At 34.0% G+C, this 26,301-nt stretch overlaps 1 protein-coding gene and 1 non-coding gene across 2 annotated transcripts; one reads left to right on the top strand and one right to left on the bottom strand.

Annotated features, from left to right (window-relative positions):
- Positions 1-16,507: 16,507 nt before the first annotated feature.
- On the top strand, positions 16,508-25,672 carry LOC18428729 (GDSL lipase). Its single transcript, XM_006838029.4, has 5 exons — positions 16,508-17,034; positions 19,419-19,537; positions 22,411-22,641; positions 23,802-24,048; positions 25,183-25,672. The coding sequence occupies exons 1-5, from the start codon at positions 16,788-16,790 to the stop codon at positions 25,488-25,490; spliced, it is 1,152 nt and encodes a 383-aa protein (XP_006838092.1). The 5' UTR covers positions 16,508-16,787; the 3' UTR covers positions 25,491-25,672.
- Positions 17,820-17,955, bottom strand: LOC148778962 (U6atac minor spliceosomal RNA). The gene has a single exon (XR_016048696.1). It is a non-coding gene; the product is annotated as a U6atac minor spliceosomal RNA (small nuclear RNA).
- Positions 25,673-26,301: the final 629 nt, after the last annotated feature.

Consider the following 26,301-nt stretch of genomic DNA (forward strand, 5'->3'; position numbering starts at 1 on the left):
ACATAGGCCCACATTAACTTAATATCAAAGACATAATTGTGAATGTATATTTACTTTCTATTATTGCTTGTACATATTAGACAAGTGATTCATGATGTACATTACTTTGTAGCCCCATAAATTTAAGGTCTTCTATGCAATTCTATAGATCTGAAAAATACAATTTCTCCTTCGTAGGGGCAGAGTCAGGTCTGGGTCCATCCTAGACGCGATTATGCTGTCGTGGCCTGGTAACAATCAACTGAAATACCGCTCTTTTGAAATCTGAGTACCACTTTATAATACCGGCCTGCAATACAACCCGCTTTCTCACAAGCACCCTAGATATTGAAACTGCCATCAGTCAAAACCGCCTTCTGTCAGATTTGTTAAATAAATAATAAATAAAAAACCTTATGTCAGATTTGTATTCATCTTTTATCAAAACCACATCAAAAAAAACAAAAAAACTACTCTGCAAAACTGCTCATTGAAGTCCAAAACCACAAAATAACTTTCCTCAAACTGTACCAGTCTAAAACCACTTTGAAACAGTTAAACCACTCTCAAACCGTAAGACCACACTGAAATAAAAAACCACTCTTAAACCACAAAACCACTTTGAAACTACAAAACCACTTTGAAACTGTACGGCTAGATCTGCAACGGCTGCCCATAAACCCTAGTATGGAGCCAGATACCATCACAGATCTGATTTCATCACTTTTTCGGTGGGTTGATTTGTTTTCATCACTTTTTCGGTGGGTTGTTGAAGGTTCCTCGTATTGATTTGAGGACCGTTCGGAGATCTCCACCTGATCTGAAGCACTCTCTGTCATAATACATATCGATTTGTTCCTCTATCATGTCATTATGTTCCTTGCATCTGTTGCCACTTTAATTTTGTTTGAGTTGTTTCTTTTGCTTCCTTGTCGTTCCTGTTTTTTTTTTGTGGTTTCTCTCTCTACACATGGTGTAACGTCTCTCTTACTCTCTCTTACAAAAGGGTGTGGTTTCCATAAGGTTGCAACCTTAAACAATTCATTTAAGGCGCACTTCCAAATTTTATCACAGCATATATTTTTGATGTAAAAATATTGTTAAAATTATCTCAAAATGTATTTTCATATCTAATTATAAAATTTTAAACTCAAAAAATGATTAAAATCAGGTAGATATATAAACATATGAAAATCTTGAAAATGGATGGTCTAGAAAATATGTTGGAAGATGCATCTTTTTTGGGACTCAAAATCCTTTCTTTTTCATAGTCATACATCTAGACATCGAGATTATCAATTAGAAGGTTTTTCAATATTAAAACAACACTTTTCCGATGGATTTTTGAGGTCGATCCGTGATTCTACATTTTAAGGTGGCAACCATTTATAGACTTTTCCCCTTACAAAAAAACCCTTTCTCATCAACTTTTTTTTTTTTTTTTACCCCACCCTCTTTGCCCCCCTGCAGTTCTCGTTGGAGGGCGACAGAATGCGATTCCGTGATCCAGAGGTAGCGAATGCCACTCAAGTCAAAGTGCGCTCATCGCTTTAGAAAAGAGGTAATCTAAGCAAACCACGATAATAGAGAAAACTCTAATCACAAACATGCTAGATCTGAGCAAATTAAAACTGAAATTATATTTATACAAATACAACTAAGAGTATTACAATCGTTCAGGGCACCAAAGGCCCAAAATACAACAAATACATATTTTCAACACAAACAAAACCATGGTCCACGACCAACAAAACACATACAATCAAAAGGGTCTCCTTGGAAGATGCAGGTCTTCGACCACCAGAACGATCACCCAACCGATTGTTCTTGTCTTGTAGCTTCTACTCTACAAAGATAAAAAGTAAAAGAATGAGCTATAAAGCCCAATAAGTAGAATCAGATTCCATGTTTCACTACTATATCCGGCAAGGAGTCATGAGTAATTCTTTTCAGAGATAAGCAATAATAATCACACAGGCATTATTGAAAACACCTATCTGTCACATCTCATCAAAGTATCATAACGAATCACAAAAGCTACAAATTTGAACCAATACTATTGTGCATCAATATTAACATGTATTTAAACCAACTCACTCGCTAAATCACCTACTCCCAAAGTAGAGGCCATAGTCATTATGCCAAGCCAATCTCATTGCTTATGACCTCTACCATCCCTCAGGAGGGAAGGCAATGACAAGTGGGCATCCAACTTCGTAATGCCTTCACACACGCACACACACAATCCCCAGCGTGCTTTTGGAGTTTTCGATAGGCGGTTACCTTGCAAGACACTGTTATTACACAGAAATTTGGGGGGTGCGACCCTCCCATCACTCACTCTTCCTAACTCCCTTCCTATCATTGAGGAGTCAGGGAAACTGCTGGCACCAGCTGGCAATGCAATACGCTCAAAGCACACCACTGGATCATAGATCACTTAACACCTCATGGTCATGCAATACGCTTAAAGCATGCTAATCGTTACAAATCACAAAACATGTCAATCAGTCACATATCACAATAAGACATCACGATATCACATATCTCAATATGGTCATACAATACGCTCAAAGCATGCCAATCAGTCACATATCACAATAACACATCATGATATCACATCTCTCAGTATGGTGATGCAATACGCTCAAAGTATGTCAATCAGTCCCATATCACAATAACATATATCACGGTATCACATATCTCAACATGGTCATGCAATACGCTCAAAGCATGCTACTCAGTCACATATTACAATAACACATATCACGGTATCACATATCTCAGTATGGTCATGCAATATGCTCAAAGCATACCAATCAGTCACAATAGGACACACATCATAACAAAGCGTGTCACAACATCATGCACATTCATTTTCACATAGCACTTATCACTTGCACTTATCACTTGCACTTATCATATGCACTCACCGCGTCATCACATACCACAATTGGATGATCTATCATATTTGTAGTCTGATAGATCTGAGTCAGGCATATTCAATAAGCACTCACTCATTCATTAGCATTCATGTCTTTCATAAACATGCCTCATGAGCATCCGTTGTTTTGCAAGCAGTAGCATTCACTATTTCATAAGCATAACTGATTTCAACTATGCATAGTCAATAATATTTCATGAGAACATTTCATTTTACATCATAGGTATGTCATATTTCAATCATACTTATACTTAGTCAAGTATTCACTGATTTGTCATTGAGAATTGATTTGGGGCTAAATCAGGGGCGTTTTGGTCGACTAATTAACCATTACAACAAAATGGAAAGATTATGAAATTTTCTACATTCATAACAATGACATTGCTCTAGAAAAATAAACACTGCTTCTAAATCATAAAAAATCTTGATATGCTTCCGAAACCAATTTTATAATAGACAAACGTATCTTACAAATGGGTTGGTTTGAAAGCATTTAAACTTCATTTGGTCAGTCAAAAGCTCGTGCCATCAGAGGTCAATTTTTAAATTCTACTGAATTCTGCTAACAATGACATATCCCTCTTCACGAATGTATAACTTTCAATCTAAAAGAAATTTCGAAATAATTTCAACATGCAACTTTTAGTACACACATGGATCTTTAAGATGGTAATGGTTTGGGAGCATTTAGGCTTCGTTTGGTTAGTCAAAACTCGTGACAACAAAGATAACAGTTGTGAAATCCAGTGAAATCTGTTAACATTGACATATTTGCACAATTTGAAGTATAACTCATCATTTATGAAGAATTTGGACAAGGTTAAAATATAAACATCATAGTAGACACATGTATTAATCAAATGACAGTGACTTGGGAGTATTTGGACGTCATTTGACTGGTCAAAAGTGCATTTCAAAAATACGCATTTTCCTGGAATTTCGCAGCTTAAATGTGGCACACTACCAAAAGCACTTTGTAGCCTCCAATTCATGAGGAATCACAATATGAAACCTTCTCACCTAGAATTATAATCACTTAAGTATCATCCCACAAATTTTCCAAGGACAATAAGAGGGATTCAGTTGCCCAAGGTGTCATGCAATGAAGGCCCCAATTTTCTTGGAAAACAGGGCCCCCCCTTCTAACATAAGTTTTGCAACATACAACCACATGCCCCTGATAATTTCATCAAAATCTGTCTAGAACTTCATGCATTACACATTCATGCTTATATTTACAATCACACACTTATAACCTTACTTGGATTTCATGCTTAAATGAACTAACCAAAAACATCCATCACAAAACATGGAAGCATGGATATGAATCTACTCCATCACAAAACATGGAAGCATGGATATGAATCTACTTACTTGCAGCAAGGTTCTAAGTCCCCCACTCAGCTTCTCTTCAAGGTTAAGTCTTCACGGGTGGTTCTCAAGCTTGGAGGCTCAAAGGCCTAAGGGGTAGACGTGGGGGAGAGAGAGAAAGTGCAAACTCTTGAGAGAGTGATTGAAAGGGTATTTATAAGCAAAAAGAGGGGAGGGGCAGCAAACACATGCCAAGTGGCAGCAAGAGTAACAAGTGTCTTGAACATGGTGTCCAAGTGGCTGACAACTAGCCACAAGTGGCTCACATGCGGGCTTACATGGGCCACATGACCATATACTCATAGCAAAACACCCCCGACAGTAACATGTACGGCATGACCCCTCTTGCTACACGCACGACGGTAGCCCTCTCTCTCCTTCTTCTTCTTTCACTGCCGCGTGCCTTCCACTACCCCGCACCTTTCACAGTCGCGCGCTCTCTTACTATCACGCACACTCTCATTGTCATACGCACTCTTACTGCTGTGCACACTCTTACTACCACTCGCACTTTCACTGCCACGTGCACTCTCACTACGTGCGCACTCTTACTGTCGCGCGCACTCTTACTGCCACGCACACTCTCACTGCCACGCGCACTCTTACTTCTTCTATTCCGTCAGACACACTATTAGGCCAGGAAAAATCTTGGTCGTCACATTATCCCTCCTTTAAAAAAGATTTTGTCATCAAAATCATATACTTGATCATCACATAAATGGGGTTTTGAGATGGGCACTCTACTCGAACAACCTACTAAGGCACAAGCACACGACCAACCTAGGGCCCGGAGGGCACCAAACTGCTAAACATCTAAAAGAATCATATCTAGGGGTGAAACTCAACTTCCCAAATGTTACCCCAGTACTTAAACTCTAAGCCGGCCACCAAAAAGGCACGCATAACCACTAAGGTATGATCAAAAGGCGCAGATTCAATACTTAGGTGGCATAGAAAAAAAAAATGAGGCTACAACAAAGTAGTAAAACAATCAGGGTCAAGCTGAATTCTAATTTCTCCTTCCATAAATAAAGATCTTACCTTGAATTTCTAATGTGGAAGTCTTCGCCTCCTGCTCCACAAGTGCAAACACCCTACCTTGAGTCTTTGGATTGGGATCATCCCTCATCATGGAGCAGTTCCTAATCAGATTTCCTGGCTTGTCGCACTTGAAGCATGCCTTCATTTTCAACCAGCACTCGGAAGCCGCATGACCACACTTCTCTCAAAAGTCACAGTGTACTGGCTGGTTTTGCTTAACATTGCCTATAAAAGTCTTTTGGGCTTTACCATTTCCCCGATCTCCTCTTTCTTTGAAATCTCTAGGAGGCGGGGGCCTCTTCTTCAGCTTCTCTCTCCTCTGTTTTCCAGAACTGTAGCTCCGGTTTGAGAAACTGTTTGAGTATCCTATATACCTCCTTAGATCATGAAATTTTGTGGGCAAGTACCTCTTTTAGTCTATTTTAAAAAAGAAAAGACATATTGTCAATGCCCCTTTTGGTTTGAAAGTTATTACTCATTTGCTGAAGCATGTCAGATTTGTGAAATGAAATTCCAAGGATTTAATGTGTTTTTGTGTAGAGCTTTTAAATGGCCAAAACATATCATAATGAGGTAAAACCACTTTTAAATGATATCTAAATGAGTCTATTTTGAAACTGGTTATGGAATCATGATAAAATTCCCTATAGTTTGAAAGTTATGCCCAATTTCTATGTGGATGTCACACTGGGTTTTCTGCTGTAAAAACATGAACTTTCCAGATTTTTGCTTATATGAGTAAAGTCCCTCACATATGGTCCCTTCCATAAGGCATTTACTATTGTAATACTCCATCTCTCTCCAAAGAAGCAAAACTGAAAAAATCAGAAGAATCATATTCTTTTCAATCGGCTCTTGGATACATGAAGCTAGCATGTCCTAAGAAGAAGAAACTCATTCATGTTGATACTACTGATACAAGCCAATCATCAGACGGATGCATCTCACACTCCTCGGCCATAATCCAAGCAAGTAATACTGACCCATCTATGGATACACTTACTCTAGAGCAATCAAAGTCTATACCCTCACATTCTAGTCTGGGCTCTGCATCCACTACATCCTTTTCAGGTAATCCTTTTTAGACAAACTCGTTTTCACTTCATGGTTGATTGACTCAGGAGCATCTTGTCCATCCCGGTTGACTGTAAGTCCTTATCTGATATTGTATATACTGTTGATGGAATTGCTATGAAAATTTCCAAAACCAACTCAACTTCTAACCCTTTTGCTAAATTAAGTGGTTCTGATGTCTACCATGTTCCTTCCATCGTTATGAATTTACTCTCAGTTAGACAAATTACTCATTTAAATTGTAATGTTATATTTTCTCCATCTGGTTGTTCCATACAACATTGACAATCAGGGAATCTGATTGGGACTGGGCATAAGGTCGGAGATCTATATTATCTAGACTACCTACATATGCCACCAACTCCTTCAATCTATGATGTGTCAACTAATGATACCATTTCTTTGTGGCATCGACACCTTAGTCATATATCTATTTCTCGATTACAGTTTTATTTTCTCATGATGTTCTTAGTTCATGTTGTAGATAAAAACTTTATTGATATCAAACATTGTGAAACTAGTAAGCTTGTAAAATCCCCATGCTATTCCTTTCAGTCGAAGTATCTCTATTTCATCCTCTATGTTTGATATTGTTCATACTGATGTTTGGGGGCCAACTCCTTTTCTATCCAAAGGGGGATCACGATATTTTGTAACATTTATTGATGATAACACTAGATATACTTGGGTTTTTTTTTTTAACAATCGCACTGAGCTTTATAAAATTTTCACTCAATTTTATTCATATGTTGGAACTCAATTTTCCACCAAAATCAAAGCCCTACGCTCAGATTCAAGAGAGGAATACATAAGTGCGATACTTTCAAAATTTTCTCTCTGACAAAAATGTTCAACAGCAAAAGGCTTGTCCCTATACTCCTGAGCAAAATATCATCGCAGAGCGTAAAAATCATCATATTTTAAAAACTACAATGACACTTATTCTATCTACTTCTGTCCCCAATGTGTTTTGAGCAGAAACTGTTCGTACTGCAGTTTATCTTATCAATATTATGTCATCATCTGTTTTATACAATCAACTTTTGCAAAATTGTTCACTGCCCACCTAATTATTCTCATATTCGTATTTTCAATTGCACTTGTTTTGTGTTATTACCTTTAACTGAGAGAGACAAGTTGTCTCCCAAGGTTGTTTCATGGGCTATCCTGATCATCAAAAAGGATATATATGTTATGATTCCATCACCAAAAGACTCTTGGTATCTAGACATGTTGTGTGTTTCCAAACATGTTCCTTTTTTTAAAGGCACATATGATAATTCATCTTCTGATAATTCTTTTTTTGTTCCTTCTTATGATTTTGTCTCAACCTCTTCTACACGCTCTAATTATATCTTTGTAATTGAAGACTAGGAAGAAGATCGTTCCACTTCTGCTGCAAGTCTTTATTAAACCCTTGCAAGTGGCACTCTCTGGTATTAGATGTAGCACCTATGTTTCTGTCCCACCTGCATATTTTGTTGATTATGCGACCTTCTTACCTCAGCACCAAGCGTTTCTTACTATTGTTCATTCCTACTCTGAACCCCGGACTTACAAGGATGCTGCAAGTCAATCTCTGTGGTAACAAGCCATGCAAGATGAGTTAGACGCCCTGGATCGAATGCATTCTTGGGATCTTATTTCTGCTCGAAAACGAAGACAGTTGTTGGATGCCTATGAGTATATAAAATCAAAACGGAAGCATATGGCGGTATTGAATAGTATAAGGCTCGTCTTGTGGTAAAAGGATACAACCTACAATATGACATTGACTTTGCATCAACTTTTGCACCAGTGGCCCATATGACTATTGTCCGGACATTGATCTCTATGGCATCTATTCGACAACGGCCTCTATATCAGTTAGATGTCAAAAATATATTTCTCAATGGTGACCTTGACGAGGAAGTATATATGAAGTTACCTCCAATAATTATTGATCTCCAACACAGAGTGTGTAAAACTTTGGAGAGCCCTATATGAACTCAAACAAGCACCCCGTGCTTGGTTTGAGAAATTTTGCTATGCAGTTGTATCTGCAGGATTTCAACAAAGTCATTATGATTATGTGCTCTTTGTATCTGAAACTCTTAATGAACGAGCTCTTTTGTTACTTTACGTGGATGATATGATAATATCTAGTGATGATTCGAGCACTATTCATAAGATCAAACAAAAACTCAATCGAATAATATGAAATGAAAGATTTTGGGTTCTTGCATTATTTTCATGGATTAGAAGTTGCTTATTCCCCTTGTGGTTATCTGTTATCTTAGCTCAAGTATACTTCAAAAATTGTTTCACAATCTCGATTGATTGATTACACTAAGAAGGTCGATAACCCTACTGAATTGAATCTCAAACTTAGAGTTACAGGTGATGAACTCCTTCCTGATCCAACATTTTACAAACATTTGGTTGGGAAACTAATATATCTCACGTTTACAAACAATTGTGCGTTCATGAAATTCTGGGTTCTTAGAAATATAAATGGCACTTTTATTGTCACAATAGAGTGGTGTGGGAGTGGCAATAGGGAAACCCATGTCTGTGAGTAACCAATGAAGCCAAACAACTTCAATGGTAGTTTGTGTCATGGCCCTATATTCAACTAATTGTTTATATATAACTGGGCATATATAAAATTGGGAATAGTCCATCCCTCATCAACTGTGATAAAAATGAACGGTGGATATTGGATAAGAGTGTCCCATTGACACTAGTAGTGGATATTTGGTATGAGTATCACATTCCATGCGACGCTAGCTAATGTGTATTTTCCCTTGTTATTATTGTGAAAGAGAAACTGCATTTCTCATATCTATAAAAATTGTATACAATACCCTAAATTTATAGATTTACAAAGTAACATACATCATGAATCACTTACTGAATATGTTCAAGCAAGAATAGAAAGTAAATATACATACTCACCCTCAAACTCGAGATGATTTGCAAGAAACCATGGAGAGTTTGGACATAAACTGAGAGAATTGAAGCGCATTATGAGTTTTGGTGAAGTAGTCAACAAGTTGTGCGGAAGAGGGTACAAAGAGAAGAGAAATTGTGCATGCTAGGTATTCTTGTCAGTAAGAAATTTTCTCGAACTTTGTGACACATTCAAGCTATCAAATTTCACATCAAATGGTTGTAAAAAATTGTGACCACCTTGTATCAAAGGTAAATAGTCTCATTGTATACAATCCCAAAAAAATAAAGAATGATAAAACATTGGTTGCGCCTATCTAAGGATGCCCTTGGGCGTTTGTCTAGTAGCAGAACTTTCATAGTGTACCGAATTGGATAGGATGGATTCGAAGCAAAAGTGAATTGCACGAATTCATTCGTGTTAACGAAAAAAGTTTGTATAAGGTATCAATCTTATGCTGTATGAGTAATGTGTACGTTAAAATTCCACTAGAAAAGATTTTCCCATACTGGAAAACCCTCAAATCGATCATCTCGACCTCGAGATTCACAGACATGAAAAAATTGAATTAGTCCTAAAATAGTTCGTCTTCTAACACATTTATCTGGACCGTCTATTTTCAAATGTTTATAGATATGCTTTAATGTCACCATTTCCAAAACTTTAAATTTCATAATTGGGGGCAACAATAGATTTTCATATCATCGTACGTCTTTGCGGCACCGAAATTGCAATATTGGCATAGTTTTGATGTGCACCTTACTTCAATAGTACAAGGATGACGCCTTATACAAACCTCACTCAAACTTAAATAAGAGAGAGTCATTCAAGTTAATATTTGGCCGTTGGGCTCATATATAGTTGTTAGCTAATGGGCTCACATCAGCATTTCCCCATAAATAAAACATGGTGAATGAGCTACCTCTAATAGACTGTCCAAATTAATGTTGTTAGATTTGCATCACAATCTTTTTCGGTTTGGTAAGAAAAATGAAACAATTCGGTGTTTCAACTTATTTGTGAGAAGACTTCAGATTTTTTTAAAAACAATTAATATAAATGAATTTGATATATACATAAAAAAAATATAAAATAATGAAAATTTTAAAATAAAAATTTAATTTTTTTTTATATTGATATTCCTTTGTTTCGACCAAAGTGGCCGAAGCTTCGGTAATTGGGTATTGGTTGGTTCTGGTTTTGGTAATCCAACTGGGTATTTAAGAAAAAAATTAAAAATTGTATAAAATCCAAAAAATAAGTTATTTGTTAATAATACGTTTTTTACTTGTTTTTATCATTTTGGCAAAGTTTGAAAAATGTTTGGTCATGTATACTTATTTTTATATTTTCTCTTCGTTTTTCTTAAAAAAAAAAAGAAAAAAATACCATTGGACACAAATGAATTTTTAAAATTTATTTTTATCTAATTTTCAACTTCATGTAGATGTGCTTTGTTTAATCATGCTTTAAATACATATTTTTCATATTTTCTTATATTTTTATTTTTTATGATTGTTTTGACTAATCGGGATTTGCCTGATTAGGCTGGTTGAATCGGCCAGTTTACCGGTTACTCGGAATCAGTCCTTGGCCGGGTTTTTAGGCCGGTTCCATTTTTTAAACATTGGAGAGATGCTTGTTTCTTGTGAAGAGGCGGTTCCCCTATAGATTTTGGGTCTTATCCCTTTTGTAGAGAGAAAGTCTGTTTATTATTGCTCTTGCATGTCTATCCAGATTGTTTGGTAACAGTTGCTAGATGAAAGAGTAGGAAGATCATCAAGTGAGAGTGGTTTCAAGAGTTGCTTTTGTTGATGGCTAGTAAAATATTTTTTGTATCTTAAAATCAATGATGTAACTCTTATCAGTATAGTGGATGTCAGTTTACCATGCCTAGAGCCTTTTGAGGTGAATCACATCCTTTTATTCTTTTTGCATTATTTATTTCATACTTTATTTTTTCTTAAGTATTGCCAGTACTATATTTCTCGATCTCCATTTGCCAAAAATCAACCCGTTGAGCTCTAGAGTTTCTGCCCACAATAACATGTGGTTCTAGTGGCTGGTCGTTACAATGTGTGATCTTAAGTTCTATTTCCCTGATGGGTAGATGGATCTTTCCTCACTGAACTACCCCAAAGAAATGCCCTAAAAAATGCGAGTCAATGGCTATGATATATTTCCCATGTCATCCATAGAAAATAACTGGTGATCTCGGCAGTGTTGAAGGTTATGAGCTCGTTGGCAAGATAAAGGGGAATTTTCAGGGGTTAATTGATGTGGTCTAAAGCAACAATATATCATGCACCAGTTTTTGGGAATTAAAATATATTTTGTATCAATTGAATGTTTTGGGGAATCAAACTATATTTATGGGGACAAGTCAGAAGCGAAATAATGCAAAAATGTGCTCATGAGTGTTTGTAATTGTTTATATATAACTGGGTATATATAAAATTGGGAATAATCCATCCCTCATCAACTGTGATAAAAATGAACGGTGGATGTTGGATAAAAGTGTCCCATTGCCACTAGTAGTGGATGCTGGGTATGAGTATCCCATTCCACATGACGCCAGCTACTGTGTATTGTCCCTCATTATTATTGTGAAAGAGAAACTGTATTTCTCAGTTCTATAAAAATTGTATACAATACCCTAAATTTATAGGACTACAAAGTAACGTATATCATGAATAACTTGCTTAATATGTTCAAGCAAGAATAGAAAGTAAATATACATTCACACTCACCGTCAAACTCGAGTTGATTTGCAATAAACCATGGAGAGTTTGGAATAAACTGAGAGAATTGAGGCGCATTATGAGTTTTGGTGAAGAAGTCGGCAAGTTGTGCGAATTAGGGTACAAAGGGAAGAGAAATTGTGCCTGCTAGGTATTCTTGTCGGCAAGTTGCGCTAGCTATCCAATTTCACATTTCATGGTCAAGATTAATGTGACCACCTTGTATCAAAGATAAATGGACTCATTCTATATTTTTCATATTTTTTTAAGATTTTGATGCTATTAATGAAGGAAAAAGTTTCCATACTTCCCTTACTGTACAGAAGATACATACTTCCGCACCTATTTAGTTGCCAATTTAGATAAAGTGAACAATTGACAATTTGATCTAGATCTAACGTCTCAGAGAATTTTATTTAGCTTTTTTATACAAATTATATCAATGTAAAATTTAGTATGTATCATCCTCTTAATGGGGCGCTCCTAAAAATAAATTTTAAAAAAATATTTTCAATAAAATACAATGACCAAAATAGCCTTAACAATTTCAATGGTATTTTGTTATTTTATTTTATTGAGAATATTAATTTTATATTTTTTACAGGTGTAAGTGTAAGAGAGGAGTGGACACCCAAATTTTGATGTCAACATCATTTGTATAAAAAAATTAAAAATAAAATAGTTTAGCGATATGATATTGTGATTGGGATCGTCTCAGCCGTCCATTTATAATGGACAGTTGGATAGAGGGAAATATATAAGTTTTATAAAATAGAAGAAGTATAGAAGTTTGCCCATTAAAAGATTGTTTTAGACTTTAGCACGTGGCATTTATTGGTGTGACATATTACCAATTTACCTTTATTCCTCTTAAAAAAGCTCAGCATCTAGCCGATCTTAAATAGTTGAGAAAAGGTTCCGAAAAAAAAGCTCACATCTCTAGTTTACCTTTTTCCATCACTCATTTGCTAAAACAAGGAAGCTCTCTTCATGGCTTTGCAGGAAGGAATTATTCTGTGCTCGGTCTAAGTCTTTTAGGATTTAATGGAAGGATGTGCATCAAACAGCAGGTACCACTATCGAAACCATCAAGTTTTCTTCAAATGGGAAATGCATATGAATGGGTAAATGGTTATTACGTGTCACGGTTCTTGTATACGTACATGGATAAAGAAGACACGCAAAAATTTTGATGGGTAGTTTATAATTCCAAAATTTTTCAGTTTATGAATTTGATGCTTCATTTTGTAGTTTGTTTTTTATCATTTTATTTTGCAGTTTTCATTATTTTTTTGCATCTCTAAATGCTTCATTTTTTAGTTTTTATTTTTCAACATTATAATATTAAAATTTATCGGTTTATATAATTACGTTTATTTCTTAAAAGGTGAAAGATTGTATTCGTTTGATGTTTTTTCATTTTCTGAAATGATGCTTTTATTTCAAGTTTCTTTTTGCTTTTTATGCATGGAGATAATTAATGGGCTTCTTATTACACTTAAAAAAAAAAAAACCGATAAGTAATGGGTTCTTATTTATTTGTTCTACTATTGTAGAAAAGTGAAAGAAGGATACAGTCTCAAAACAAATTGCACTTGGTATCTCACAACTAAGATTTCTTTAATATTAGTGTTCTATTAAGAAGAAATAGTGTGATTATCGGGTCTTGAAGTATCTAAATGTTTTTATCATGTTTGGAGCTTTTTTCAATTATTTGGAGTCAACCAACCAATAATTGATGTCTCAATTTAAGAGGGAGAAGGAAGGGGTAAGAGCAAGAGAACATAAAGATGAAAGGTCAAAGAGAGAGAGAATGGGAGAAATAACGAGGGGAAGGGGAAAACATGTTGGAGAAAAAAAATGGGTGGAGTAAACATAGGTAAAATACATCTCAGAGGTAAAGGGATCATTTGTTCGTCTAAAAAGTCCCACTTAAAAATGGGTGGCCAAATCAAAGATTAGAATTCAAGAGGCCTAAATTCCTAAAAAAATCAAAGGTTGATTTTTCAAAAGCCTTTTTTTTATCTGTACTCCAAGTAAAAAGAGCAATTTTTTTTATTTTATTTTTTTTCCGCCCAACGCACATTGTAATGGACCGACATATATGTTAATGAACCGGTCCAACACAAATTATGTCGGACTAGCTCCAGCCCTTATTAAAGTCAGTCAAGCACATATTGTGTCGGGCCAACTTCATTTTCAAAATAAAATCGAACCAGTACAATGTATGCGAAACCGATTTCAATAGGAACAAGCCACTCTGCCACACATTAGTGCCAGGCCAGCTTCAAAATTGACAAAAAACAATGTACTTAAGAGAGGGGTATTTTCATAATAAAAAGAAAAAAATTAGATTTTTTACTCAGAGGATGCAAAAAAAAAAAAAAAATGTTTGGGATATGTGATGTGGTATCAAAAGTTTTAGAAGAGGTGGGGGTATCTATAATTTTGCCATAATACTAATGGTGGGGTCTAATTATTAGATTTTTTCTTTTTTAGAGAAAGGATTCTAATGCTTCTCTTACTGTATGGAAGATATATATTAAACCTCCCACCCCACTCTCATCTAGCTGTCCTATTTTGATGAAGTGAGCCACTGACCGTTACATATAGGTCCAACGCTTCTTAGTATTTTATTTTTAACTTTTTTTTACAAATTATACGAATGTGAAATTTGGTATGTGCCATCATCTAAATGAGGAGCACCTAAAAAAATATTAAAAAGATATTTTTAATAAAATAAAATAACCAAAATACCTTAGAACGTTTTAGGGTATTTAGGTCATTTTATTCTATTGAGAATTTTTTTATATATACTTTTTTATAGGTGCCAGTTTAATTAAGGAGTGGACGCCCAAAATTTAGAGTCAAAATATTTTGTATAAACAAAATAGAGTTCAGGTGTGTATTGTAATTAGGGTCATCTCAATCATCCATTCAAAAAAAATGGTTGGATAGAGGAAGTATATAAGTTTTATACATTAAAAGAAGTATAGAATGCATGCCAATTTTTGTATTCGAGTAACTGTTATTCGATGACCTACTAAATTTCCAATTTAGACCTTTATGTATTTCGTTCCCCTATAACTCGAGCTTATAATTAATAAAATTCATGTCTTAATGTTAAAAAAAAAAAAAAAAAATTGCTAATTTAGAAGAGGACTCTTGTGGATCCAATTCTAGTGTGGGACGTGGCCCTTGTGTATCCCAATGCGATGTACCACTTGCGACTTTTTCTGTGTTAATTATTGTGTAGTCCGCATGCATTTTTAATGCTTGAAAGACGACTGAGAGTTGCCAGGGATTGGTGGTCAGGGTAGCCCTAATGTGACATTCATAGATGGGTGCAGTTTGCATTCGGATGCATCCATAGGTGTAGGGATAAGCTCCACTTTCAAATTTTATTATAGTATGTAATTTTGATGTAAAATATTGTTAGGGTTATCTCAAAATTTATTTTTATATTTAATTATAAAATTTTAAATTTTAAAAATAATTAAAAGCAAGTAGATCAATAAACATATGAAAATCTTGAAAATAAATGATGTAGAAAATATATTGTAACGTACACTATTTCTTAGACTTAAAAATCTTTTTATTTTTCATAGTCATACATCAAAGGGTTTTCAACATTTGAACTACTTTTTCCGATGGATTTTTAAGGGGCATATGTAGTTCAATCATTTGGGAGTAATTTCTACAATCCAAAGACTAATCTCAATAAAAATAAAAATTCAAAATAATATCTCTTTGGCTAAAAAAAACTAATGCATCAAGATTGAATAAAGAACTGTCTAATTTTTTAAAAGCTAGAACTAATTGTCACAAAATTCAAATTTCAATTTTTACTTTTAAAAGAATCATCTAGTAATTCTTATGTGGTTCTCAAAATTTTATACTGAAAATCTTCTGTTTTGAGCAAGGGAGTAAACGCACAATAATAGTTCTATAGAAACATAGTATACATATTCATCTTGAAAATGAGCAATTCAAATAAAAAGTTATAAGATGTAATATTTTTTAAGGCATTAAATCATTTTTATTTATAGGGATTATACACATTGAGACTATTTATTTTTGATATAAGGAGGTCATAATTACTACAACCATTCGATATGAAATCCGATTACCAGGGTGCGTAACAAAGTTCGAAAAAAAATTAAAAAAAATCTATAATTGCATCAATCTCATTCTACATATTAATTCCGACGGCCATGTACATAAATTGTTTCATCATATATTTCTTCTTATTTATATTCATACACCTCGAGGTGGAAATGACCAAAAGGGAAGATTTTCGTTGTGCCAAACAACCCTTCTTGGTAGATTTTTGAGGGTGCACCATGCTTCCATAGTATAAAATTTACTAAAAGTTTCGAGTGTAAAATTAACTCGTTATATAAAGTTGTTGAGCTCCAGCTGCAATGCATTCAGATACGTATTCTCTCTCTCCCCTCTCACATCAGCACGAAACTCTAGAGCCTCCATGTGTCATGTACGATGTACCATACCTCCCATTACTGCATATATGGTCAGCATTTAAGTTAAGCCAACAACCAAGGGTCCAGATTTTCTCCTTCATTTCACAATCCAAAGTCTTTCTTTATATCTACTCGTCCCCAACCCAACCAAACCAAAGAAAGTCTCTCCTCTGAATTTCATTAGGCATTATTAAACACACAATAGTCCCTTTTTCTGTGAAAAAATGGTGAATGCTTTGATGGGTTTGGGTGGTCTGCTCTTTCTTTTGGTGATTTTGAATGGGGTGGTTGTTAATGGAGAAAGGGTGAAGCTTTTTGTATTTGGGGACTCAACAGTGGATTGTGGCACCAACAATTACATAAATACCAGCATGGAAAACCAGGCAAATTACTTCCCTTATGGTGACAATGGCTTCTTTGGTCACCCAACTGGTCGATTCTCAGATGGTAGAGTGGCTCCAGACTTCATAGGTATCCAATCTTTTTATCCTTCATCTGATATACTTTTTTTAAAAAATATATATATATTATTTTAGTTTGGTCTATAATTTTTTTTGGGATAATTCAGTGAGAAATAGAGGCCCTAACCGTTTTTTTAAATGGTCAAGTTTTTGAAACTGTGGACTGGAATGCACGATGTAGATATAAGGAAAGACTTTGGATTGTAAATGGGTGGTAGATGCCGAAGGATTCTTTATATCTACTCATTACCAGGCATGTTATAACAATCCTTCCGCATCTACCTCCCATCATAACATCGGATGGTTGAAGAACCTCTTCATATCCATGTATGATGCAAAAAATTTGTATAGTATCCGACGGCTATTCTTTTTTATGGGCTTTACTCCATGAAGTACATGAGAAGCATGTAGTTATGGAGGTCTCCATCATATATTTCTAAAGATGGAGTTTCTATTAAGGCCTAGACTCTATGAAATCAAATGAAGCCTCCTCTTAAATCCGGAAAGCACTTTTGGCCACCTAAATCTCTATAATGGCTTTAAACTCAATCTCTAATTTGGGACTCAAAAAAGCCTATAGGATCTTTGAAAAGTTATTTTTAGGGAAAAATGAACGGTCTAGATGGTTTATTAAGATATACACCATTTTTTAGAATTTAAAATCCTATTTTTTTTCACAACCATAATGTTTAAGTCAAGATAATCAATGTAAAGGTTTATCAATGTTTGAATTACAACTTTTGGTGAATCATTAGATGAGGCTTTACTTTTCTTTTTCTTTTTTTTTGAGCAAATAAAAAATTGTGTTAGATCCACCTCAAAGAGGTGGATAGCCTTAACCGCGAGTATTCGGTAACCGCTATCCACCTCAAGGCTGGCTTTTCCGGTCCCTATAAGGGGAGATGCCAACCATCTCTCCTTAAACGAACACGGGGCTTTACTTATTTTGATGGGGCTGCAGCCCTATCAATCCATTTTCCTATTTTTCACTTAAAGGTGACAAATGGATCAAGTGATCCACCATTTTCCACTTAAGGGGAGAAACGCCTCATCTCCACCATACTTCATCACGTAATATACTGTTTATGTACTATATGTAGTATGATATAAGTTCATTTATTTTATTTAAAATAAAATTTACCAAAATTCCTCTCGTTCTTCTGGTTCCTTACCCTAATAGGTGCAACTTCAGAATTGCCAAAAAAAAAAAAAAAAAGTTAGAGGAGGCACATTGATAAAATAAAATATAATAGGTTAACTTTGCAGTGATAAATGGGATCATTTGACCACTCTGATGATTTTGTAATTTATTTCCAAGTAATAAAGTGAATGCCTTAATAGAAAACAGGGATTTCTTTTGGGTTTTCAATTTTAACTAACAAATGGTTCATTCTTCAAATTCTCCATTGGCTCTAGGAAACTGCCTGAATATCACCAATTATCCTTGAAAGTTGAAAGAAAAATCAGTGTTGCATACCATTAGTCGGGGCAAATATTCGGCCCATGCCTGATCCGGGTACTCGGCCCGAGTCTGAGTAACTTGGTCCGAGTAGTGCCTAGTATTGTAGTAGCAAAAAAAAAAAAGGTCAAAAAATTATAAAAAATAAAAAATCCAAAACCTAGGAAATATATGTTTAAAGTAAGATTAAGCAAAACACTTCAAATTGTAGTTAAAAAAAGTAATAAAAAAACAGATTTTAAAAATTTAACTTGAGAATGAGGGGTAATTGTTTAAAGGGTGTGGTTTGTATAGAGCCTAGGCTCTAAACAATCAAATTAGAGCCTACCTTCAAATAGTATCGAGAAATGTGGTTTCAATACTGGAAATCACTGTGATAGTCTTAAAATATATTTTCATATTTATTTATAAAGTTTAAATCTTTAAAAATAATGTAGATCAATAGATCCATGAAAACTTGAAAATCTTGAAAATTGACGATCAAAAAATACCTTATAAAATACACTATTTTCAAAACTTGAAATCCATTTTTTTCTCAGGTCCATGTATCTTGATGTCGAGATGATCAATTTGAGGTATTTAAGCATCAAAACAACCTCTTCTAGAAAAAATTTTGAGGTAGGCCCAAATTTGATTGGTTAGAGTCTCGGCTCTATATAAACTTTTCCCTTTTTAAATAATATACAAAAATATGAAAAATATTAAAATAAGTATTTATGGCTAAAACTCTTCCTAATCTTTGCCAAAATCATAGAAAACATAAAAATATGTCTCAATAATAAATTCCTTATTTGTAAAAAAAATTATGAATTTTTTAATATCCTCGAGTGGGACTCTAGCAAGCGACAAATATTTTCTTCTCATATTTGAAAAAATAAACTTTGCTCATATTTTCTTCTTTTCTTTTTTTTTTTTTTTTCACGTAATATTTTCAGCTGAACTTGCAAATTTGCCTCTCATTCCACCATACTTACAAAAGAAGGTGGATCATTCAAATGGAGCCAACTTTGCATCCGGAGGAGCAGGAGTTCTCAAAGGGACAAATGAAGGACTGGTACCCTTTACTTATTTCGTTTTCTTCTTTTCAATATATATTCTTTCGAGTAAAGTAAAAACCCCATATAGATATCAAGATCGCTAAGCCTATCTATATATAAGTAGAGCTGTGCCGGCAAACCAATAGTCCAGAAGGTAGAAAAATATACTCATGTGGTTTGTGTTAGGCCGAGGCTCCAAACAATCAAAGTAAAGTGCATCTTCAAATAGTGTCGAAAAATGTGGTTTAAATGCTAGAAATCTTTGTTATAGCCTTGAATATATTTTTATATGTAATTATAAAAGTTAAAGCTTTAAAAATAGTGTACATCGAGCAGATCTATTAAAAATTAAAAATCTTGAAAATTGACGGTCTAAAAATGCATTACATGATACACTATTTCCAAAACTTGAAATCTATTTTTTTTCTCATGTCCATGCATCTTGGGGTCAAGATGATTAATTTGAGAATATTTGGGCATCAAAATAATCTTCCTAGTGAAATTTTTTAGTTGCACCCTAATTTGATTTATTAGAGCATTACACTTATGTAAACTCTTTCCTTTATAGAATTTACTTTTTGAGATTCATTTTACTAAGCTACCTCCTTAAAAGAATTGTTCCAACATTTCCAAATTCCACCTGCTCTAGGTTGGGACTGAAGGTGTTTCAGTAATGAGCAAGCTTTGTATGCTTCCCCTACAACATAAAACTTACATACTTTCCCTTATCAAATCCTCTATTTTGAATAGAGGGCTAAGATTGTTTCAATCACAATGTCACGCCTCTACACTATTTTATTTTTTTAAAAAATTATATATAATATTTTGACACCAAATTTTGGGCGTCTAATTCTCTACTAAACTCGCACTGGTAAAAAATATTAAAAACTATTCCCAACAAAATAAAATAACCAAAATATTTTGAAAGATTTAAGAGGTATTTTAGTTATTATATTTTATCAAAAATTTACTTTAAATATTTTTTTATAGGTAAGCCCCAATGAGAAGATGGCACCTACCAAATTTTATATTCATACTTTTTGTATAAAAAATTAAAAATAAAATACTTTGAAGCGTTGGATCTAGGATCAAACGTTGAATGGCTCATTTGATCAAAATTGGATAGCTAGATAGTAAAAGAAACATAGATCTTCTATATCCTAAGGGAAGTAGAGAAACCTTTCGCTTCAATAATTGAGCCCATTGAAGTTGCTCAAGTTAAATTATAAATGTACCCCTCATTGTATAGGGATGAGAATACTAAATTATCAAATGATAAAAATATCCATGATTTCTTGTTGTTTACCCTGAATATCGAGGGATAATTTTCATTTGATTGTTTGATTTGCCAACACTAAATGACTAGGGGTACTCTTATAGTTTTGCTTGAGCTACTTAAGTAGGTTAAAATTACTTAAATGCCCATGATTGTTTAGAGTTCTCAAGTCTGAACAAAATAACTTGGGACTTTTTCATCCTGTTTTCAAAGGCACGTGCTTAATTTTGAATATGATCTTTGAGCCTTTAAAGATGTTGTACGATAGGTAAATCCCTTTAAAAATATTTTCCTCTTTTGTTTTTTAAAACTTTTTTTTTGGTGTATAGCGTCCTTTCACAAAAATTCCATTTTAACCCATAATTTTGTGGTTTATAAGTGTTTTCTCTCTTCTCGCTGGACATGTCAATCACATTTACCCTTTTACCCTTTACCCCAATAATTTCATGTAACCTAGCTTTTGGCACCCCTTATTAATTGCCATCGATTGAAAGCACGTGCTTGAAGCAAAAAGTAATTTTTTTTTTCTCAGAAAAACCATATGCCTTTAGAAATAGCAAAAACCATTAGGATGCCTTAAAAAAAGTTTTAACTCTTAATCTATTTTAAAAAATGGGTAGAGGTTAGCTTTCCCACTGAATTACCCAAAAAAAACATATGCCTTTAAAAATAACAAAAACCATTGGGATGCAAGCCCGAGAAATTGTGATAAAGAAGGGATAAAATGGTTATTATTGGCTTAAAATTGTAAAACTTGGAATCTAAACATCGACAACAGACTATAATATTACCATTTAAGAAAGGCTATTAGGATGCAAGCCTTTAGAAATTATTATAAACATCTACAATAGACTATATTACCCCACTTATACCTTAAAAAAGTTTAACTCCTAATCTATTTTAAAAAATAAGTAGAGGCCCCACTGAATTACCCAAAAAAAGCATATGCCTTTAGAAATAGCAAAAACCATTACGATGCGAGCCTTGAGAAATTGTTATAAAAAAGGGATAAAATGGTCATTATTGGATTAAAATTGTAAAAGTTGGGATCCAAACATCGACAATAGACTATATTACCATTTAGGAAAAACCATTAGGATGCAAGCCCCGAGAAATTATTATAAAGAAGGGATAAAATGGTTATTATTGGATTAAAATTGTAAAAAATAGAATCTAAACATCGACAACAATAGACTATATTACCATTTATTTTTAATTCAAGTATGTCACAATCATTTAGGGCCAATTCCAACCATTTAGATAAGGAAGGCAACGGGCTAGGAGTTGGTCTTGGCCTGGACTTTGTCCCCATATAACTGGCAGGCCGGGTCAAAAAAAAATAAAAAAGGGAAAAAAATAAAAAATAAAAAAAGTCAGGCCAAACCAATATTAGCCATCACTCAGCCCTCGGGTCACAATTTATGGTCTAGGCCCTACGTTTCTACGGCCGCCTAGCCCATTGCCAACCTTAACATTTAGAGTAAGTCACAAAGTTCCTAAAAAATATTTTGTTGACCTTTGAGCTCGAGGCACCCGGTGTCATATCTGTCCTCTTTATACCAAAAGTAAATGGCATTATTATGTACTTTTTCGAATCAATGTTAAAAAAATTAGGTTGTGGACCTGGAAACGCAAGTGGCACAATTCATGGATCTTGTAGAGAGATACAAGATAAAATTAGGGCACTTCGAAGCAAAACAAATGGTCTCAAATGCAGTTTATTACGTAAGCATAGGAAGCAACGACTATTTGGTGGGATACCTTCCAGATTCCGAAGCTCAACAGTTATATACTGGGGATGAATTCAGGGACTTCGTAATCGGCAATTTATCGGCACAAATCCAGGTAAGTCCTTTCATATGCATTTCTATTTCTTACTTTTGTGAGAATTATAAAAAAAACTATTTCCCCATAAATTTATAGTAACATTAACTGAGTTATCGATTTTTTTGAAAATTTGTCAAAAAAACCACATTTTAGTATCAAAATTTAAAAATATTTTCTATATTTTATATTTTTTTCTTTAGACCTACCTTTTAAGAGTGCGTATAATATTTTAATTTTGCTTTTTTTTATATATTGGTTTAAGCTCAAGTTATAGGGTACGTGATGCAGATAAAAACAAAAACAGGTTGATTCAAAATCTTTTTTTATTTTTTGCCCCTAAAAAAAACACATAACATAATCCTGACTCCTAAAATAGATATAATTTCTAATAATTAACCCAAAAAAAAAAAAAACAACAAGTTGATTCAAGATCTAATTTTGTTTTTTTTATTTTTAATTTTTTGGTTGATTCTTAGGGATTATATCTATTTTAGGATCCAGGGTTATGTTATGTGTTTTTTAGGGGAAAATTAAAATAAAATAAAATTAGATTTTGAATCAACGTGTTTTTTATCTGCATCAGTATGGTACTTCTCATTGTCACTCATCTATACAAAATATAAAAAATAATTCAATAATATCTTATAAATTCAGGGGCATTTGGTTATTTTATTTCCTACAAGTTATTTTTTATATGTTTTTACAGGTATGTGATGACCAGAAGTATGGAGAGAGTGTGTGTGTGTGAGTGGGTGTGGGTGTGTATGTGTGTTTTTGCGCCTATTCTGAACTTTTAATGTTTTGCGCTAAATTAGTTAAGGGCGATTTGGTTCGCACTGTACTCATGCAGTGAACTTAAATATTTTCTTTTTCTTTTTCTTTTTTTTCCTTCGTTTTTTGAACGTTAAGTAAGCAGTGAACTTATTAGTTGACAAACTACTCATGGTAAATTATTAAATTCAGATATTTTACTTAAAAATGTTCATTGAAAAGGAATATGCACGATTTTTATTTTTTAAAGTAGGCAAAATCTAAGAGAAACATACACCTTTCTCTCAACATAGAGTAGAGATAAAGAGAGATATTATTTGGCCACATAATGCTTACAACTTACCTATTACTCAATTTTTTTCAACATAGAATTACATTTATGAGACCTTTTATCGTTTTTGTAACAGATATTATACAATTGTGGGGCAAGAAAATTCCTACTTTCATCAGTGGCTGATCTAGGATGTTTGCCTGGCATACGTGCACTAACTAATGGAACATGCCTAGAGTCTGCCACTTTTCTCAGTGTATCACACAATACAGCTCTTGAGAAACTCTTAACAAACCTAACCTCCATATTATTGGATTTTAAGTACATCGTCTTCGATCTCTTTGAGTTTCTGACAGTAAGGACTGAAAACCCGCAAAAATATGGTAAGTATTTTCGGTCGTATCTCTTTCTGGTTTTATGTTTATGTTGGGGGCCTATTTGTCTACTTCTCCTTATCCTTTAGTTTCATGTCACATATTCCACTTGAATTTATGTTCTGCCATATAACTGTTTTTTCAATATTCAAACCAGATATAAGTGGACAAATTATTTGATGGTCTGGGGAATATCTGTTGTTCTGATTTTTTTTATTCTCTTTTGTCATGATTTTCTGTTTAAACTCCTAGGGTTTTTACGCCCCAGTAATTGTAGAGAAAGCTTGATTTATCTATGGTGTTCATAACATTCACATACAGTCAATTTGGTCTTTGTTTTGCTCTCAAAAGTTTTAACGAAATGCTAAAATTGTAGAAATAGCCTTGACATTCTGTCCCCTAATTATAAACTCGCATTCCAAAGGAAAAAGTTTGCAACCTTAAAATTAACATATAGAAGTAAAGGTGCATCTCAAAAATCTATCATCAAAAGTTGTTTAGATGTTGGAAAATCCTCTAATTGATCATCTCGACATCAAGATGCATGAATATGAAAAGAAAAAAAGATTTTGAACCCGTGAAATAGTGTAGCTTGCAACACATTATCCAAATCATCTATTTTCAAGATTGTCATGTGTTTATAAATCTTCTTGATTTGAACTACTTTTAGAGTTTAAAATTTTATAAATCAGATATGAAAATAGATTATCAAGTCATCCTAAGAATTATTTACATCAAAATTACATTTATGATAAAATCTAGAGGTGCGCCTTACTTGGATTGTTTAAGGTTGCAACCTTATACAAAACACACCCAATTCTAAAACTATAAACTCTAATTCCAAAACAATTGTTTCATCTCTAATGCTCTTCTTACCAAGAAGGTTGTACTGAATTAAATATCTCCTCTTCTTTCTTTCTTTGTTTTTTTCTGTTTTTTTGTCCTTTTAACATTTAGGATGGGAAATGGGGTTGGAAGAAATTGCTTCATATCTATTATTACTCCTATTTGCATGTGTGCCTCCTATTCCTCTCGGACCCTTTGTAGGAATTTCTCTTCACCTTGGGCTTTCTTCTCAGAAAACCACTCTCAGCATATAAATAAAAACCAGATTAGCTAACACTCAATTTTCCAATGCAATAGGATTTATTGAGGCACTCGAAGCCTGTTGTGGAACCGGGCCCTTTCGAGGGCTTGACACATGCGGGGGCAAGAATGGTGTTGCCGAATACCATCTATGCCCCGATTCAGCCGTGCACATGTGGTTTGATGCTTACCATTGTACAGAGAGCGTACACAGGCAAGTTGGACAAACATTGTGGGAAGGCACGGACAATGTCGTAAAGCCTCTCCCTCTTAAGGTCTTCTTCGACGACGAGGCTCTACATGTGTATCTGGAACAGCCAGGAAAAGAGATGATAGCACAAACCATAGGATGCAGTTCCCAGTAAATTATGTGACTATGATATCCTCTGTAGTTTATATGAGGCCCTCTTGTTTTAAATTAGATTTTGAATATTCAGGACCATGGAAGTTGGTACAAAGGTACCGTTAAGCTTTTCATATATCTGTATTATATATTATCAAAAGAACACGGTTTTCGTGAGTCAGCAGACTCACCTATTACAGTGCAGTCCCTTGTCTATCTGATGTCCATCTCTAAGATGGAAGTCGGCCAACTCACCAAACACTTTTCCTTATCAAAATATGCGTTTTCTTGTATATGTTTGACTATATACTTGTATTTCAAAATATGCATAAAATATATGATATTTTTAACTGTTTGGTTGACAAAATAAAAAATCATTAATCCTTTTTTATTAGTCACGTATTGAGCACCATTGCTTGTGCTCTTTTTCCTATTAAAGATGGACAATGCACAACAATATTAGATGTGAATGTCAATGAGTAATGGAAGCTCCAATAGTTTAGAGAGAGAGAGAGGAGATTCTATTCATGTATAAAATGATTCAATCAAGGATCGGTACCCTCATTTATTTCCTTTTATTTAATTTTTTTTAGCTTTTTATTATGGAAATGTGATCATTTATTTTTTATACAATGAGATCACAACTACCATTCACTTTTAGATGTGAAATCGGGTGGTTGGGAATGTTTTATTGACTAGACACAATATCTAAAATAAATTTTTTGGAATTTATTTACCCAAAAAAAAAAAAATAGAATTTGTAACACACTTCAATCCTTTAAATATCACTTCTAACTTCTAATGGCTAAAATGGTTGTAACCTTTTTGTACCA

This window comes from Amborella trichopoda, chromosome 13 (assembly GCF_054954075.1).
Source record: "Amborella trichopoda isolate Santa Cruz 75 chromosome 13, AtrichopodaSantaCruz75HAP2 v2.0, whole genome shotgun sequence".
NCBI lineage: Eukaryota > Viridiplantae > Streptophyta > Magnoliopsida > Amborellales > Amborellaceae > Amborella > Amborella trichopoda.

Excerpts from the sequence above, each read along its gene's own strand:
- LOC18428729 (XM_006838029.4), top strand. The coding sequence starts at position 16,788 with ATGGTGAATGCTTTGATGGGTTTGGGTGGTCTGCTCTTTCTTTTGGTG. Across the intron at positions 22,642-23,801 it reads ATTTATCGGCACAAATCCAG|ATATTATACAATTGTGGGGC; the intron begins GTAAGTCCTTTC and ends TTTTTGTAACAG. Across the intron at positions 24,049-25,182 it reads TGAAAACCCGCAAAAATATG|GATTTATTGAGGCACTCGAA; the intron begins GTAAGTATTTTC and ends CCAATGCAATAG.